Source organism: Phaenicophaeus curvirostris, chromosome 2 (genome assembly GCF_032191515.1).
Source record: "Phaenicophaeus curvirostris isolate KB17595 chromosome 2, BPBGC_Pcur_1.0, whole genome shotgun sequence".
In the NCBI taxonomy this organism is placed as follows: Eukaryota; Metazoa; Chordata; class Aves; order Cuculiformes; family Cuculidae; genus Phaenicophaeus; species Phaenicophaeus curvirostris.
In genome coordinates, this window is record NC_091393.1 from 106534242 (window position 1) to 106550106 (window position 15865).

The 15865-nt window shown below is 53.6% G+C and overlaps 2 protein-coding genes across 3 annotated transcripts in view; one reads left to right on the forward strand and one right to left on the reverse strand.

The window, feature by feature from the left end:
* Positions 1 to 7191, reverse strand: part of PPP2R5D (protein phosphatase 2 regulatory subunit B'delta) — a 29947-nt gene extending 22756 nt beyond the window's left edge. The window contains exons 1-2 of one of the 2 annotated variants that reach the window (XM_069850309.1): positions 7048 to 7191; positions 6127 to 6210 (exon numbers count right to left, since the gene is read on the reverse strand). In XM_069850309.1, the coding sequence (XP_069706410.1) occupies positions 6127 to 6210; positions 7048 to 7074 (111 nt within the window). In that variant the 5' untranslated portion in view covers positions 7075 to 7191. Of the gene's footprint in view, positions 1 to 4069; positions 4282 to 6126; positions 6211 to 7047 lie in introns of those variants that run through there. The other variant, XM_069850310.1, reaches the window with a different exon arrangement.
* An 8410-nt stretch (positions 7192 to 15601) lies between these two features.
* The window catches only part of ABHD12 (abhydrolase domain containing 12, lysophospholipase), a 41417-nt gene continuing 41153 nt past the window's right edge, over positions 15602 to 15865 (forward strand). The window contains exon 1 of the mRNA XM_069850366.1: positions 15602 to 15785. Coding sequence (XP_069706467.1) covers positions 15646 to 15785 — 140 coding nt within the window. The 5' untranslated portion in view covers positions 15602 to 15645. The remainder of the gene's footprint in view (positions 15786 to 15865) is intronic.

Consider the following 15865-nt stretch of genomic DNA (forward strand, 5'->3'; position numbering starts at 1 on the left):
AATGGGTTGGGTTGGAAGGGGCCTTAGCCAACCCCCCTGCCATGGGCAGGGACATCTTCCACTGCATCAAGTCACTCAAAGCCTCATCCAACCTGGCCTTGAACTGGTGCATCCATGAGTTCTCAGGGCAACCTGTGCCAGTGCCTCACCACCCTCACAGGAAAACATTTCTTCCTAACATTGCATTAAATCTTCCCTCTTTCAGCTTAAAACCACTCCCTTTGTTCTATCCCTGCAGTCCTTGATCAGGAGCCCTCCTCAGCTTTCCCGCAGCCCCATTTAAGTACTGGAAGGCTGCTCTAAGGTGTCTCCAAAGCCTTCTCTTCTCTATGCTGAACAACCCCAACTGTTTCAGCCTGTCCTCACATGGGAGGTGCTCCAGCCCTGTGATCATCTTTGTGGCCTCCTCTGGACTGGCTCTAGCAGATCCATGTCCTTCCTGTGCTGAGGACTCCAGAACTGAATGCAGGGCTCCAGGTGAGGTCTCATGTGAGTGAAAGGGGGCAACATCCAACCAGGCAACCTATCGTGTAGGGCTCAGTTGGGGACAGCACTCAGCCTGCTCTGGTGCTGCTGTATGAGTCCAGCAATGCTCCTTTCCTCAGCTCTGCCACCTCCTTCCCATTGACTCATGAAGCTGAGGAGCTGCAGGGTGAACCTTTTAGGACACAACACAGATAGCACAATGAATGGGGAGCAGAGGTAGGTGAGATCTTTGGATGTCACCCTCTCTTTCCAGCAAAAACCTCTAGCTGCCGGAGAGAGCACAGTGGTACAAACACACACCTCCATCAAGCATCAACCAGCAGAACCTTGAGAAAAGCCATCAGTAGTGCAAGGAGGCAGAAAAGATAGGAATAGGAACAGCTGCCTACAGCTGCTCTACCGATGAGGGCCTGTAGAGTAAGTGCAAAGATTCCCTGTGAAAAACAGCACCCAAGATGAAATACCAATTGTTTTGTCAAGCCATTGCTTTGAATCAGGAATCAGAAATGTTTTGGCTCTGATCTGGCTCTGCTGGAAGGAAATCTTCAGCAGTTCTGTTTCAAGTACAGCTCCAAGCCAAGGTTGGGGGAGACAACAAGATTTGAACTCTCTTCAGTTTAGATTTAGTCTGATTCCTTTCATGGAGCAGCACTGTCCCACAATGAGAGGAAGGAGCAAGAGGAGCTTGTGATGAAAACAGCCATGTCTGCCAGACAACGCAGGCCCAGACTACAAATTGGAGACAAATTATGCTGAACAGGGGTCTCTCCTCAGTTAAGTCAGGCTGAATCCTTTCCTGCAGCTTTCCAAGAGTGCAAAGTTCATTCTTCACCCTGAATATTTGGGTATCGGGGCAGCATGAGCCACTCAGATGTTGTTCAGATGCTTTCAGGAAGGCTGCATCACCCTCCTTCCACAAGGAAAAAGGGCAAGAACTAAGTGCTGAGCCACCGTCGAGAAAAGATGGTACAGAGAGAAAGAAACAATGGCACAGAGAGAAAGAAAACATGCATCAGCAGCCACATAGGTAGCACTGATGGAAGCAGGACACAGGGGTCCTCCCAGCTGACAGCACATGCCAGTGCACTCCCCACCACTCAGAAAAACCTTGAGCAAGGCATGTGTACCACATGCTAACAGGCCTATCAGAGGTCTGGAAAAGCCCTTGCCACCAGCTCCTATGGTCTTCAACAGCTGGCATGGAGAGAGACAGAATACAGCCTCAGGTTTAGCTGCTAATTATCTACGAAACAGACACACACATGCAAAAATCACACAACCCAGTTTGCCAGACAAAATTTGGTGATGAGGGAGGTCAGATACTCTTACACTGCAGTGCTCAGAGGGTTTTATGATGGATTGGTTCTACAGGGACTCCCTGGCATGAAGCTGAATACTTGCTTTCAGGAGGTGCTTCCTGTGGCAGGCCTGCCATCCTTCTGCCTTCAACACCTCCTACCTTGGCCATATGAATCAGAAGAGGCTTGTTTTAAGTTTCTTCTCTGAAGTTTCTATCCCCAAAACGCAGCAGACTGCTAAAACTGAAAGATTTTCTCTTAATGCCCAGGTACCAACCTTCCCAGAGCATTTCCCTGGCATCAACAGCAGCTGATCGCTACATGGCTGCAGGCTCACATCTACCCGATCAGGCTCAGCCCCTTCTGACAGGCAGGGATCGCAGCACCACGTCAAAGCTGGCTGCTTGGGAGACACTGTTTGCCAGCGGCTGTTACACTGCATGTGCTGAAGCAATCGGAGAACAGCACAAAGCTGCTCGCCCAGGCGCGGTGCGGCAGCCCCACCTTTCCCGCTGTGGTGGGAACAGGGTGGGCCAGACCCAATTGCAACCGCGTTCGAACTCCCCCAAGCACAGGTTCCCTGGCTTAGTAGCGGTTCCCCCCCCACCGGTTCCCATCACCTCTCCTCCTTCCTAAGAACTTGCCTGCACAAGTCAATGAGCCCCAGGCCCTGGCCTTGCTCTGTGCCATTTCTCTTCACCCCGGGATTCCCAGGGACAGAGACTCGCTTTCCCCAGCCACCCTGAGCCGTATCAGCTTCTCCTCCGCTCTCCTATCCATGCATGACCTCACCTCTGCAGGCACTCCTACCGCAGCTGGATGCATCGCCACTCGGAAAGCCCTTCTGCCTCACTGGTCCCTTGAGCATCCCCCGCTTGCTAAGCTTCTCAGCCCAGATCTGCTCTCAGCTCCTCCTCCTCAGATGACTCTTCCCTTCCCGTCCCTCAAGTCAGTACCTGCTCTCTTTGTCTGATGTTACACAGCTTCCCTATTAAAATCAGGCTCTCTGCCTCAGAACTAACATCACCACGCTGTAACGCCTGTCTCTGAATAATGAACTCCAGGTACTGCAGTAACAAGCCCCATGGAGATATCTGCAAAACACGTAATACAGCAGCTCACTGAAAGGGAGAACCCTCTCCCAGAGCGGCAAATCTCATCAGCCAGGCTCCAAGCTGCCCTTGAGGCTGCAGAGCAACTCCTCTTTCCTCTTTACTGCTGCTGCTGCTAATCCCTGCTCCCACTTCCAGGTCATTAACTCTCTTCCCCACCCAGCTGCCTCTCCCAGACTTTCTGGCCAGGAGGAGTAACTCTTTCTCATCCTCTCATTCATTGCTGCCTTGGTCCCTGACATTACTTCTTTTTTGCTCCTTAAATAGCTATGCAGAAATTCTCTCCATTCATACCTTCATCATATTTGAGAGGGAATGAACTAAACAAACCTTTTAATTCACACCCTTTCCTCTTGCGTTTTCCTCCATCACTCCTCTCTCTGAGCAAACTGCACCCACCAAAGCCAGGTCCTGGCAAAGCTCTGCTGGCTCTTCACCTCAGAGAGCTTCCCTCTGCGGTGGGTATCGAAGAGTGCGGCACTATTCCTGTCCTTCCTAAGGAACTCAAACGCTTCCCCTCCCTTGTGGGAATGAGTCTGCTTTTGAACATATCCGCCCTTCCAGATCAGCTCCACTAAAAGCTCCTTTGCGGCAGAGAACAAAGCACTATGCTTAAGGGTTTCTGGACTCATTCCCCTCCACGGAGATCCCCATAGGAGGTCCTCGTTCGTCACACTAGCTCAGATCTGTCAGACCAGAGCTGATCTTCAACCAACTTTACTCATTCCACCAGCCAGACAGCTTGCCTGAAAAACAAGTCACAACTTTCTGGTCCCAGGACAAATTAGGGCTGAGTCCTCCCCTGCTCCTCAGAGTTCAGTGTGAGAGAAAAAAGCACACAGGGGAAGAGAGCTGCCCAAATGTCACTCTTGTGCTGTGAGCCCATTAGACACCTACTGAGATATTTAGAAACAAAGGAAAATCCTCTTTGGTGAACAGAACTTTCACCCTAGAAAAGGCAACCAACCAACCATAACTCCGTGGAGGAATTTACAGGGGACAAAATTCTCTCAATGGCAGCAGAGGCATCCAGGCTAATCTGAGCCCATCAACCCCACCAGGCAATACCATTCCTGGTGTTTCATGAGTCAAACCACCTCTCCTTGAGTTGGAGTCTCACTTACAGCACGTTACCTAATTCCCTGCGGTCCCCCAATGTGAAAGTCAAAATACCTTTCTGTGCTTCCTGAAGAGCAGGAAAATCGCATTCAAACTCGTATACATTTCTTCTTAGCAAGCAAAGAGCTCTCTTCCATTCTGCGGCAGAAAAGTCGGAGACAGGATAGTGCCAGGAGAGAACCAACTTCCCTGCAAACTCACCAGGGAAAGGGAGAAGGGACCTGTAGCAACGCACACCAGAGAGGTGTCTCCTTTCTGCTCTGCTCTCTGTTCTTATGATCAAAGGAATCCCAAGCCTTCCATCTTAAGGAAGGGCTGGATTTTCTTCGGAGTATGAGGAAGTGGCTGGGTATGGTTTGTGGGAAGGAAGGTTAGATGCATCGCTTCTAAGTTTCTTCTGCACGCAGGCACAAACAGATATTTCATGCCATTTCAGGTCACAGAAGGAAGACTGCAGCCTTCATCATTCTTCCTTTCTTAAAGCTCCACTTGTGACCAGGAGAGCAGCATCCCAGCCCACCATAGATTCAGGACAGGGACATTGGAATGCTCTGCTTTGACAGATACCTGTCACTGTCACATTGCAAGACCCAGGCTCTCCTTCCTCTTCCCAGAGCTGTGAACTCCGCAGGCAGAGTGCCCAGTTAATAAACGGTAAGCCTGACCCCATGATGCCCAGGCAGGAGCTTTCGCACTTCCTCAGAGGAGACAGCCCTCCCAGCAAGCTGTTTTCAGTTGGATACACAAAATAAAACAAGCAGAGGCCAAGACCAGGATGGGATATAAAAGAGGATCAACAAAATTGTTACCTGCTCCAAGGCGAACACTCAATGCAAATCCTGAGTACAGCTTGGACCCTGAAACCAAGCAACTAGTAGTAGGGATATTCTCTGAGGCAAATCTGTGCTGTGAAAGAGGCTCTGGAATAACCCTATTTTGACTATGACCATCCCATCGAACCAGAGATTTCTTCCTAACCTTCATTAGCCTTGAATGTCTCCAATCCCCACTCCTCCAAATTACAAAAGCAATGTGTTCCAGACAAGACAAACGCACAGGCTACTAGACACAGAAGTGGCACACCTTGTTTGCCAAATTGCAGTATTAAACACATACACATGCTTTATTGGACACATGTAAAATGCTCTTCTGAGCAAAGTCTCAAAATCCACAGCCACAGCGAGTGCCAGACAAACTCAAGTTTACCAGAAAAGTTCAGGCTTACCCAAATTTTTGCTAATTCTAAGCACAGTTTATCACATTAGCTCATTCTGTGGAGGCCATTCAAACACATCCAGCTTGGCAATACCAAAATTGAGAGTGAAAGAGCCTCTGCACAGCTGAGAACGCAGACTGTGCCTGCTTATGAGGGATGTTGGTTCAGCCACAAGGCTGTTGTCCCAGAGAACCATTGAATCCCTGGCAGTTTACCTCTATTCCTTCAGGAGCCCTGTCCATTACATCCTAATCTCACTCCCCCAGAAAACACCTCAGAAGACATTCCTTTTCCACTGTTTCTCACTACTCTCCCACTCTGACACAAGGTGACAACTGAGTTTATTGTGCTTTGCTCCAACAGGAGCAAGGAGGCTGCTCCCATCTGCCAGGCTTCCTCCTTCCCTATAACCGTAGATCATCCTCCCCTGCAGGCAGCTCTATCAGGCTCTGTACACCACCCTCAGCTTTTATGGAGTCATGGAATGGTTTGGGCTGGACGGGACCTTAAAGCCCATCCAGTTCCAAGCCCTCTGCTGTGGGTGAGGACACCTTCCACTGGATCAGGTTGCTCAAAGCCTCACCCAACCTGGCCTTGAACGCCTCCAGGGATGGGGCAGCCACAGCTCCCCTGTGCCAAATTGCTTTTTGCACGGCTGCAGGGTGTGAGACTCATCCTGTCTCTTCCATAGTCAACATTCCCTCTGGGACAACTTTCAAGGAGAACGAACTTCATCTTAACTCCAGTTTTCACTACTGTCTTCTTCAATTCTTTAAGATCCTGGGTACACACATTATCCTGCAGAGCAGCGTGCAATAGCCAGAATGGAAGACGTTATTCCTCTTCAAAGACCAACTGCACGTTCACATTGCTATATCCAAGGTGAAAGCCTTACCTCTTCCGAATTCTCTGCCCCACCATCCTTCCCGCTACTGCTGCTCCCAGGCTTTGTGGTACTTTTTGTGGACTTCGGAGACTCCTGAAATGATGAAAAAAAGCATTCAGGGAACATTTCACCTTACAGAGAATTCTAGTATCTCTTTGAAGAGTTGAACCGTGCGCTAGCAGGGACCCAGCCCACCTCCACCACCGTGGTCAGCCCTTCTCTGGGCACCTGGAATAACTCTCCTTGGCAGCGGACACTGGCAGCAGGGGTGCCCATTCCATTCCACTGATCCCAATGGGGGGGGGCACATCCCGTTCCCAGTGATCCCAGTTGGGCACCCCTGGGTGTCAGGACCTGCACCCACTCAAGCCCTTTCCCAGGGGCACTGGCACCCGGGAGAATCCAGTGTGCCCTACCCGACCCCCACACCAGGACTTGGGGGCAGTCGTACCTCCTGCACGGGGGGCATTGCAGATGACGGGGAGGGGGGGAAGGGGACCCCCGCTCCCCTTACTGGGTCCGTGCAGGGGGACACTGATACCAGTGCCGGCGGCTGCAGCTGGGAGGGGGCACCGGTGCAAGGAGCTGGAAGGGGGGGCACCGGCGCAAGGAGCTGGGGAGGGGCACCGGTACCGGCGGCTAGAGATTGAGGAGGGGCACCGGCGCCGGTGCAAGGAGCTGGAGGGGAACCGGTGTCAGCGGCTGCAGCCGGAGACCCGCTCCCGGCCGCCGCCCCCGCCGTCCTGCGCCACCCGCGCGCCCCCGCCCCCTGCCGGCCGCAGCCCCGCGCGCTCCCGGCGGCCGCGCCGACACCGAGGCCGCAACGAGCGGGGAGGGAGAAGCGGCGGCCAGTAACCGGGCCGGCGCGGGGCGGGGTGGGGGTGGGTTGGGGCGTGAGGGGGAGAACGCTGTCACCACCCCCCGCCGCACCTTCTCCTTCTTCAGCTTGTAGGGCATGGTGAGCGCCGGGGCCGCCGCCGCTCCGCGCCCGCCGCCGCCGCCTGCGCCCGGGCCCGGCCGCAGCGCCCCGCTCCCATTGGGCCAGGCGCGCCGGTCTGCCTGGCAACAGCCTCCGCCGCGCAGCGCCGCGATGACGTCACGCAGAGGATTTTTCTCATTGGTGGGAGCGCCCGGCGGCGCCGGACACGCCCCCCGGGGGGCGGGGCTGAGGGAGAGCGGCGCTTCCGGGGCAGCCGCGGGGTGGGGAGGGGGCGCCGGGGGCAGAGGGGGGAGAGTCTGCTCTCTGCCCGGGCTCCCGGGGGGCACGGGTCAAAGTGGCAGGGGTCCCGGTGCGTCCCTGTGCTCCCAGAGGAGGAATGGCGGGGGTCCCGGTGCATTCCCGTGCTCGCGGAGGGTGGGGATCAAAGTGTCGGGGGTCCTGCTGCGTGCCTGTGCTCCTGGAGAGCAGGGGTCCAAGTGGCAGGGGTCCCTCTCCTTCCCCTGCCGCAGCTCTCCCCTGCATCACTGTGGGGGAAGCGGAGCCCCAGCTGCCTGAACGGCCCTGGTGGTGGTGGCACTTGGGTCACACCAGCCCCACGCAGCGCTCCAGGCTTGGGGAAGAGTGGCTGGAAAGCTGCCTGGCAAAGAAGGATCTGGAGGTGCTGGCTGACAACGGCCGAACGTGTCGGTTGAAGATCCCAGCAATCTATTTGTCTGATATAGAGACAAGCAAATAGATGATTAAATCCAGTAATTGCATGAAGAAGCAGCGCTGCCTCACCTTCTGCTCCATGAGAAATGAGCAAAACTTCCATGACTGAAACAATTAAAGTTACATTGTGCCCCTGCCCATAGCAGGGTCTTGGAACTGGATTTATCTTTAAGGTCCCTTCCAGGCCGTACCGTTCTATGAGCCAGCACTGTGGCCAAGAAGGACAACAGCATCCTGGCTTGGATCAGCCACGGTGTGGCCAGCAGAAGCAGGGAAGGGATCATCCCGCTGTACTCAGTGCTGGTGAGGCCACAGCTCGAACTCTGGGTTTTGGGCCCCTCACTACAAGAAAGACATTGAGTGTCCAGAGGAGGGCAAGAGCTGGGGAAGGGTCTGGAGCTTGAGGAGTAGCTGGGGAAACCGGGGCTGTTTAGTCTGGAGAAGAAGAGGCTGAAGGGGAGACCTCATTGCTCTTTGCAGCTTCCTGAAAGGAGGTTGTGGTGAGGTGGGTGCTGCTCCCAAGTAACAACCGATAGGATGAGAGGAAATGGCCTCAAGTTGTACCAGGTGAAGTTTAGATTGTGTATTGGGAAAAATGTTTTTACTGAAAGAGTGGTAAGGTGTTGGAACAGGCTGGCCAGGGAAGTGGTGGAGTCTCCATCCCTGGAACCGTTCAAAAAGTCTTACGAGGAGCGGCTGAAGGAACTGGGGTTGTTTAGCCTGGAGAAGAGGAGGCTGAGGGGAGACCTCATATCTCTCTACAACTTCCTGAAAGGAGGTTGCAGAGAAGTCTCAGGGCTGGTCTCTTCTCCTGAGTGAGAGGTGATAGAACAAGAGGGAATGGCCTCAAGCTGCATCAGGGGAAGTTTAGATTGGACAGTAGGAAAAATTTCTTCACATAAAGGGTTATCAAGCACTGGAACAGCTGCCCAGGGAGGTGGTTGAGTCACCATCCCTGGAGCTGCAGGGAGTCTTGCAAAGAGCAAAGCTGTAGTTTTCCAAGCTTGCCAAAGTGTTCTGGAAGAGGTTTCACCAGAAAGCCAGCTGCCTGGCCTTTGAGCCCAGGACATTTCGGGGTCTGTCTCCTGCAACAAACCCCAATAAGTGAGCTCTGCATCCCCTGGCTGGGACTGCTGGCAGAACCCAGAGTTGGGGACTCCCTCCCAGCTGCCTTCTCCACACAGGACAAGCTAGGAAGACGGTGACATCGCCAGGGTGTTGGCTCCTCAGCCCAGGGCAGGCAGTGAGAGGGCTCATGCATTGTCTCCCCTTGAGTGAGAGTGCTCAGCTGTTGTCCCCTCTCAGTGACTGGGCAGCACAAATTAGGGACCTCAGCGCTTCCACTGCTGCTCCAAGGGCTCTTCTAGGCCAGCTCAGGTATTAGACCTTCCAGCTGGAAGGATGAGTCTCAGCCATGGCTATTGGTGGTTCTAGGGGGCTTGGAGGAAGTCGTGGCTATTGCTGGCTCTTAGAGACTGAGGGAGGCCATAGAATCATAGAATCTCTAGGCTGGAAAAGACCTTTGAGATCATCAAGCCAAACCATACCTGTCCACCACCTGTCCATATCTCTAAGCACTTCATCTGCTTATCTATGGCTACTGGTAGCTTTCATGGGGTCGAAGAATGCTGTGGCTATAAGTGGTTCTGGGGAGCTGGGTCTTGGCTGTGGCTGTTGGTGGTTCTGGTGGGCACGGAGCAGCTTTCTCAGAGATGAGTGGCCAGCAACTGCTGCAAAGGCGCAGGAGAGGAGGAACCTCATCCTCCTGCTCGCTGTGCTTCACAGCCATCCTGGTTACCTTCCCTTGGCAGGTCATTGGCAGGTAAGTAGCTGCTGCTGGCACTTGCCAGGCTTTGGCATGAGCTGTGCCAGGGCACAATCCTGAGCGGGAGTGGAGGGAATGGCCAGAGGTGTGTGAAGGGCACAGAGGTCTGTGGGTGCTGGTTCCAGTCAGGGTCCCTCTATCCTTGCTTGACCCCCTCTCCAAGCTGTAGTGCCTGCAGGCATGGTGGAGGTGGCGCTAACCCTGAGATCATTCTGGCTCACAGTGCCTACTGGGAGGGTGTGTGAGGCTGCAGAACCCCCACTGTGGCCACCTTCTTCTGGAGGTGGCCATCAGGGTTGCCTCCAAAACAGAGGCCTGGAGGAAGAACTTGGGAAACTCCTGCCTCATCAGATGCAGTCAGGGTGAATGGGTGGGGTTCTGAGCATTGTGTAATGCTGTGGGGCAAGCGGAGGGCATTGGAGGGTCCCTGGGGTGTCAGGAAGGCATAAGGAGGGAGCACCCTTTGGGGAGTGTCACAGGCAGTGGTGCTACTGGAAGTTGGAGGCGCCAAAGAGGAGGCACATGGGACAGGGGAGCATTGAGCCCACCAGGGAGCAATGGGTAGGGATTTGGAGGGGCAGGGAGCTCTTAGTGGTGGGAGCTCCAGAAGGACGGCAGCTGTGGTGGGTGCTTTGTGGGGAGCCGCCAGGGGTTAGAGGAGCACTAGTGGGGTGGTTGGGGTGCAAGGCAAAGGGGGGCCAGAGGGGGGCAGGCCTGTACCAAGGCATGGAGATGAAGAGAGTTTTAAAATCATAGGATCGTAGAACCGTTAAGGTTGGAAAAGACCACTAAGCTCATCCAGTCCAGCCACCGTGCCTACTAAACCATTTCCCAACATGCCACATCTGCACGCTTTTTGAACACCTCCAGGGAAGGACTCTCCACCACTTCCTGGGCAGCCTGTTCCAATCAATGCTTCACCTCTATTTCAGTAAAGAAATTTTTCCTAATATCCAGCATAAGCCGACACTGGCACAACTTAACAAGGGATTCTTGTCCTATCCCTTGTTACCTGGGAGAAGAGACTAGCGCCCACCTTGCTACACTGTCCTTTCAGGGAGCTGTAGAGAGGGATGAGGTCTCCCCCTCAGCCTCCTCCAGGCTAAACAACCCCAGTTCCCTGAGCTGCTGCCATAATCCCTGTGCCCCAGACCCTTCCCCAGCTCAGATCCTGTCCTCTGGACATACTCCAGCAACTCAATGTCCTTCTTGTACTGAGGAGCCCAAAACTAAACACAGGATTCAAGGTGTGCCCTCACCTGTGCCGAGTACAGGGGGATGATCCCATCCCTACTCCTGCTGACTACACCAAGGCTGAACCAAGCCACGATGCTGTTGGCCTTCTTGGCCATCTGGGCACCCTGCTGGCTCATGTTCAGCCACTGTTGAGCAGCACCCCAGGTCCTTATCTGCCAGGCAGTTTTCCAGCCACTCCTTCCCAAGCCTGGAGCAGTGTATGGGGTTGGTGTGCTTCTACCTCCTCATGGAGCTGCCCCCTCAGGGAGTGTCCTGGAGTGGGTGCAGAGCCAGAGTCCTTGCTCCCAGAGCCAGGCAGGGCTCTGGTTCTCCCAGCTGCTCCTCACTCTGACCAAACTGCACAGCAGGGCCATTGTTCACCTCTCCCCCTCCCCATAATTACACAGATGATGGAGAGCAGTCTTGGAAGGACTTCAGACATTTCCCTCAGCACTCCAGGGGTATCACATCTGCTCCCAGAGCCTTGTGACTGTCCCATTTGTTTAAATGTTCCTGAAACTGGTTCTCCCCTCCCAAAGGGAACTCTTTCTCACCTCAGGGGCTCCCTCTGGCCTCAGAGGCCTGTAGTTCATGAAGGCAGCAAAGTCCAGGAAGTTTGGAGGCCATGGCTGGCTGCATGGTCCTACCTGCAGCACTTACCAGTGCATGGGGTTTACCCTCCCTAGACGCAGGACTCTGCATGTCCCTTTGTTTAACTTGATAAGGCTCCTTTCTCCAGCCTAGCCAGTCACCTCAGAGCAGCAGCACAACCCTCTGGTGTATCAGCTGCTCCTCCCAGTTCTCAATTATTTGCACTGAGGGTGCACTCTGACCCATCATCATTATGGTTGGACTTGATGATCCAGTGGGTCTCTTCCAACCTGGTTATTCTATGATTCTATGATCATCCAGGTCATTAATGAAGAGGAGAAAGAGCAGTGGCCCCTGGAGCAGGTTGCCCAGAGAAGCTGTGGATGTGTGCTGCCACTGGGAGTGTTCAAAGTCAGTTTGGACAAGACTTAAAACAACTAGGTCAAGTGAAAGACATCCTTGCCACTGGCAGAGATGTTGGACTAGATGATCTTTAAGGTCCTTGCCAACCCAAACCACTCTATGATTCTGCATGGACTCTCAAATCCTTGGAGATGAGGTCACCAATCTGCAGCATCTGGAGGAGGTTCATGGAAAACTCTGATGAGCAAAAGAGGGTTTGAATGATATCCCCGTACCTCATGACGGTCTGTCACTGGCATGCAAGATAGTCAGCATGGAGGAAACTGTGGGGGGATGCCTTTTGGACACCTTCAGACACTGGTGAAGAATCATCCAGGAGGCAGGCAGTAGAAATGCTTCCCAGGTGCTTGACTGACAACTCTGTACTCCAAAAGCACTACTCATTTCAACACCAGGCTTTCAGGAAGTTGTTTAGCTACAGCCAAGGATGGATCAGAAGAAGGTTGAAGCACTCTAGCTTTGCTGGAGAGGCTTGGCTCAGCCTCTGCATAGCAGGCTGGAGCAGTAGCACACAATGAAACTCTGTCCAGCTCTGCTGGCTTCAGTCAGCTCTGTCTGCTGTCAACTAGGAAAACTAGCAGGCATCCAGCACGGGGTTGTGCTGACTTGGGAACATCACCAAGCAACTGAGTCATTAGCGACACTGCAGAACGGACCTTTCCAAAGTTGTCTCTACCCATAGTAATCTGGATTTTCCTGCCTTCAGGAAGTCCACATAGAAGGATAGTTCCACAGTCCCCTCCACCGAAACTCTCCATAATTTCCTCTACATGGTCCAACCTGGGGACAGCTTGGTAGGCAGAATGAAGCAGCTCACTTTGCTGTGCTGCAAAGGCAGCAGCTGGCAGGCTGCTCACTCCAACAGAGAGCCCTGCGCTGCCTGTCAAGCATAAACACATGCCACCAATGTGAGCTATAGAATTTGGTGGCTAGGGAAAATTTCTAGCATCAGGTTTCCCTCTTTGTCCTGTTGGAGAGGAGCAGCCTGAGAACAGAAAGCTATGGGCGGCTATCCTCCTAGCAGGCCTCTCTGCATTTCTAGAGGCACTGTTGCCTTCTGCATCAGGGTACAGCCTCCTCCTGCTCTGCCGAGTCACATCTCCTTGGCTTTTGCCCCCATTTCAGGCACTGCCTTGAAGGAGGCGGCTCTGCCCTTTTCTGATTTCTCTGCTGCTTGGAATATCCTTATACTCTCCAGAGACTTGTCTCCCAGGGGTTTCCTAACCAGTACTTTCTCCTGGCTCTTCTGAGTTCCTTCAGTGCTTCCTGCTCTGCCCTTTGGGAAAATTTGTTTGAGCTCATCCATAGCCAAACACAGCTCTCATCCCTTCTCTTGATAACATTAGGATCTGTGCTCACGTGCTGTCCTTTACTTTCTATTGGTCTCCCTCATGTCCAGGCCTGGCAGGTGAGTTCAGGTGTGGCTGCCTCTGGAGAATACGGTTTGGGGAGAAGACTGCCATAGGTGTAGTCCAGCAGGCTGGTCTTTGCCCTGTGGTCTGTCTCCAGACCTCTTCCAGATCATTCCAGACAATGTGAAACCCTATGGAAGGTGACCTTGACCACAGGGATAGTTTCTACTATCGTTCTACCATAATCTCTGTTCATGCCTTCAGCTAAGAAATCTCAAATTCTTTCCCAACCTTTACTTCAACTGGATTTTCCCGTTTTTCCTGTATGCAGAACCACATGGAGTTACTGGCTGCTAAGAAATCCTGTTGCCACAGGATTTCTTAGCAGCCAGTAACTGAGCTATTTTGCATTGTTCAGATGAAGTATTTGGTGACTGCAGATAGTAGAATTTCATCCTGGTTTGCCTATAACAGCAGCAGAAGTACTGTTTGTAGTGGACCCTTGCCTCAACAAACTCCTGTCAAGTCCACCAGAATTCAACCACGGGTTAATTTGGAATTTGGAATGGATGTTGTGCATTGATTTCTGCGAGCGGGCACATTTCTGAGGCATCTCTCTCAATAGGTACGAAGGGCAAGTACGGATCCTAAATGGGAGAACCTCTTCAGATTCCATAAATAATGCACTAGCAGCACAGAGGACATTGCATTTAAATATTTCTGAATCTTGAAAGTCTGATATGATAGGAAAGACCAAACAATCACCTGTTTATGCTCATATGTAGTTAAGGAAGAGAATCTTAAGAAATGCTGAGAACAGCTTAAGATTACCACAGAAAATACTTGCTTGTCTTCTTTCTAGCACAGAGAAAAAGCCAATCATTATGAATACCCATACCACAAAGACAGACTTTCAAATAATTTTCTTTAATTGTCCTTCTCAGTAAAAGCTTCAGCCAGAGGCATCTCAGAGGATTTACGACATCTGAGTCCGTTCTCCTTGTGTGAAAACCTGTTGGGCAGCTTGTAATTCCATCTTCACAGGACTGTGCTGTTACTTCCAACAAGCCCCACACAGCCTTTGCAGAGCCTGCTTTTGTAGTGACCATCACTTTGTGGCATGTTGTCACCGCAAAAATCCACATATGGCTCACAATCCTCAATTGCAGAATTGAGTCTTCCCAGTAAGACGCAGAAAAAGAAACTCAGAGGGAGAAGAACACTCTCTTTTGCTGTTCAAAGCACGCAAGCAAGTAATCAGTCTTTCCCAAAGCATGGCTGAAAATTTTAGCAATTATCATCTGGCTAAAATAAAATCTCTAAAATATCTTGGTTTGGGTTGGAAAGGGACCTTAAAGATCATCCAGTTTCATCCTCCCTGCCATGGCAAAGCACATATTATCACGTTACACAGTACTTTCTGCTCCTTATCCATGACTGCTGGGCTGTCCGGGGACAGGCTGAGAGCGTTGGGCTTGTTCAGCATGGAGAAGGCTCTGGGAGAGCTTAGAGCAGCTTGGAAGCTGCTGAAAGGGGCTGCAGGAAAGCTGAGGAGGGGCTCCTGATCAGGGAGTGCAGGGACAGGAAGAGGGGGAATCGTTTTAAGCCAAAAGAGGGGAGAGAGGAGATCTTAGGAAGAAAGGTTTTTCTGTGAGGTTAGTGAGGCGCTGCACAGGTTGCCCAGAGAAACTGTGGCTGCCCTATCCCTGGATGTGTTCAAGGCCAGGTTGGATGAGGCTTTGAGCAACCTGATCCAGTGGGAGGTGTCCCTGCCCATGGTAGGGGGTTCGAACTGGATGGGCTTTAAGGTCCCTTCTGCCCCAAGTCATTCCATGATGCTAAGATACTGCGACTCTATGAAAATGGCGGACGGCGCCTCTGCCCACACTAAAGATGGCACCGCGGCTCCCCATGAAGTGCTGGCAAACGGCGCCTGTCTGTCCTGCCAGCTCGGGAGGCGGAGCTTGGCGGGACGGGGCGCGGATTGGCTGGGACCGCGGCGGGGCGGGGCTTGGCCTGGATTGGCTGGGGCGGTGGGCGGGGGCAGGGCTTGGAGGAGAAAGGCTGTGATTGGATGCTGTCGCGGCAGGCGTGGTGCGGATTGGCTGAGGAGGCGGGATGGGCGGGGCTTGGCTGTGTCGTGATGTGCTTTATTGGCTGGGCGGTGGGCGGGGCGGGACTTGACTGGGCGTGGCGCGGATTGGCCGGGGCGGTGAGCAGGGCGGGGCTTAGCGCTGACTGGCTGACTCCTCTGCCGGTCTTGGCGCGGATTGGCCGGGACGGTGAGAGGGGCGGGGCTTGGCTGCGCAGGGCGGTGATTGATTGGCTGTGGAAACGGGCGGGGCGGGGCTTGGCGGGGCGGGGCGCTCTCCGGCCGGGTGGCCCCGGGGCGCGGGGCGATCGCGGCGCAGGGCGGGTGTTGGCGGCGCCGCTCCCGCCGCCGTCCCGGCATGAGGAAACGCAACGAGTCGGTGACGGTGGAGCATGAGCGCGCCGCCGCCGCCGCCGCGCCCCTCGACAAGGGGTGCAGCCTGAGGCACAGCCTGCGCCTGCCCGCCGGTGACACGGGCATGAAGCGCCCGCTGGGGAGGTGAGCGCGGCACCGGCGGGGCCTCCCGGGCAGCGGGGCCGTGCTTTGCGACGAGAGCATGATGATACTGATATATAGAG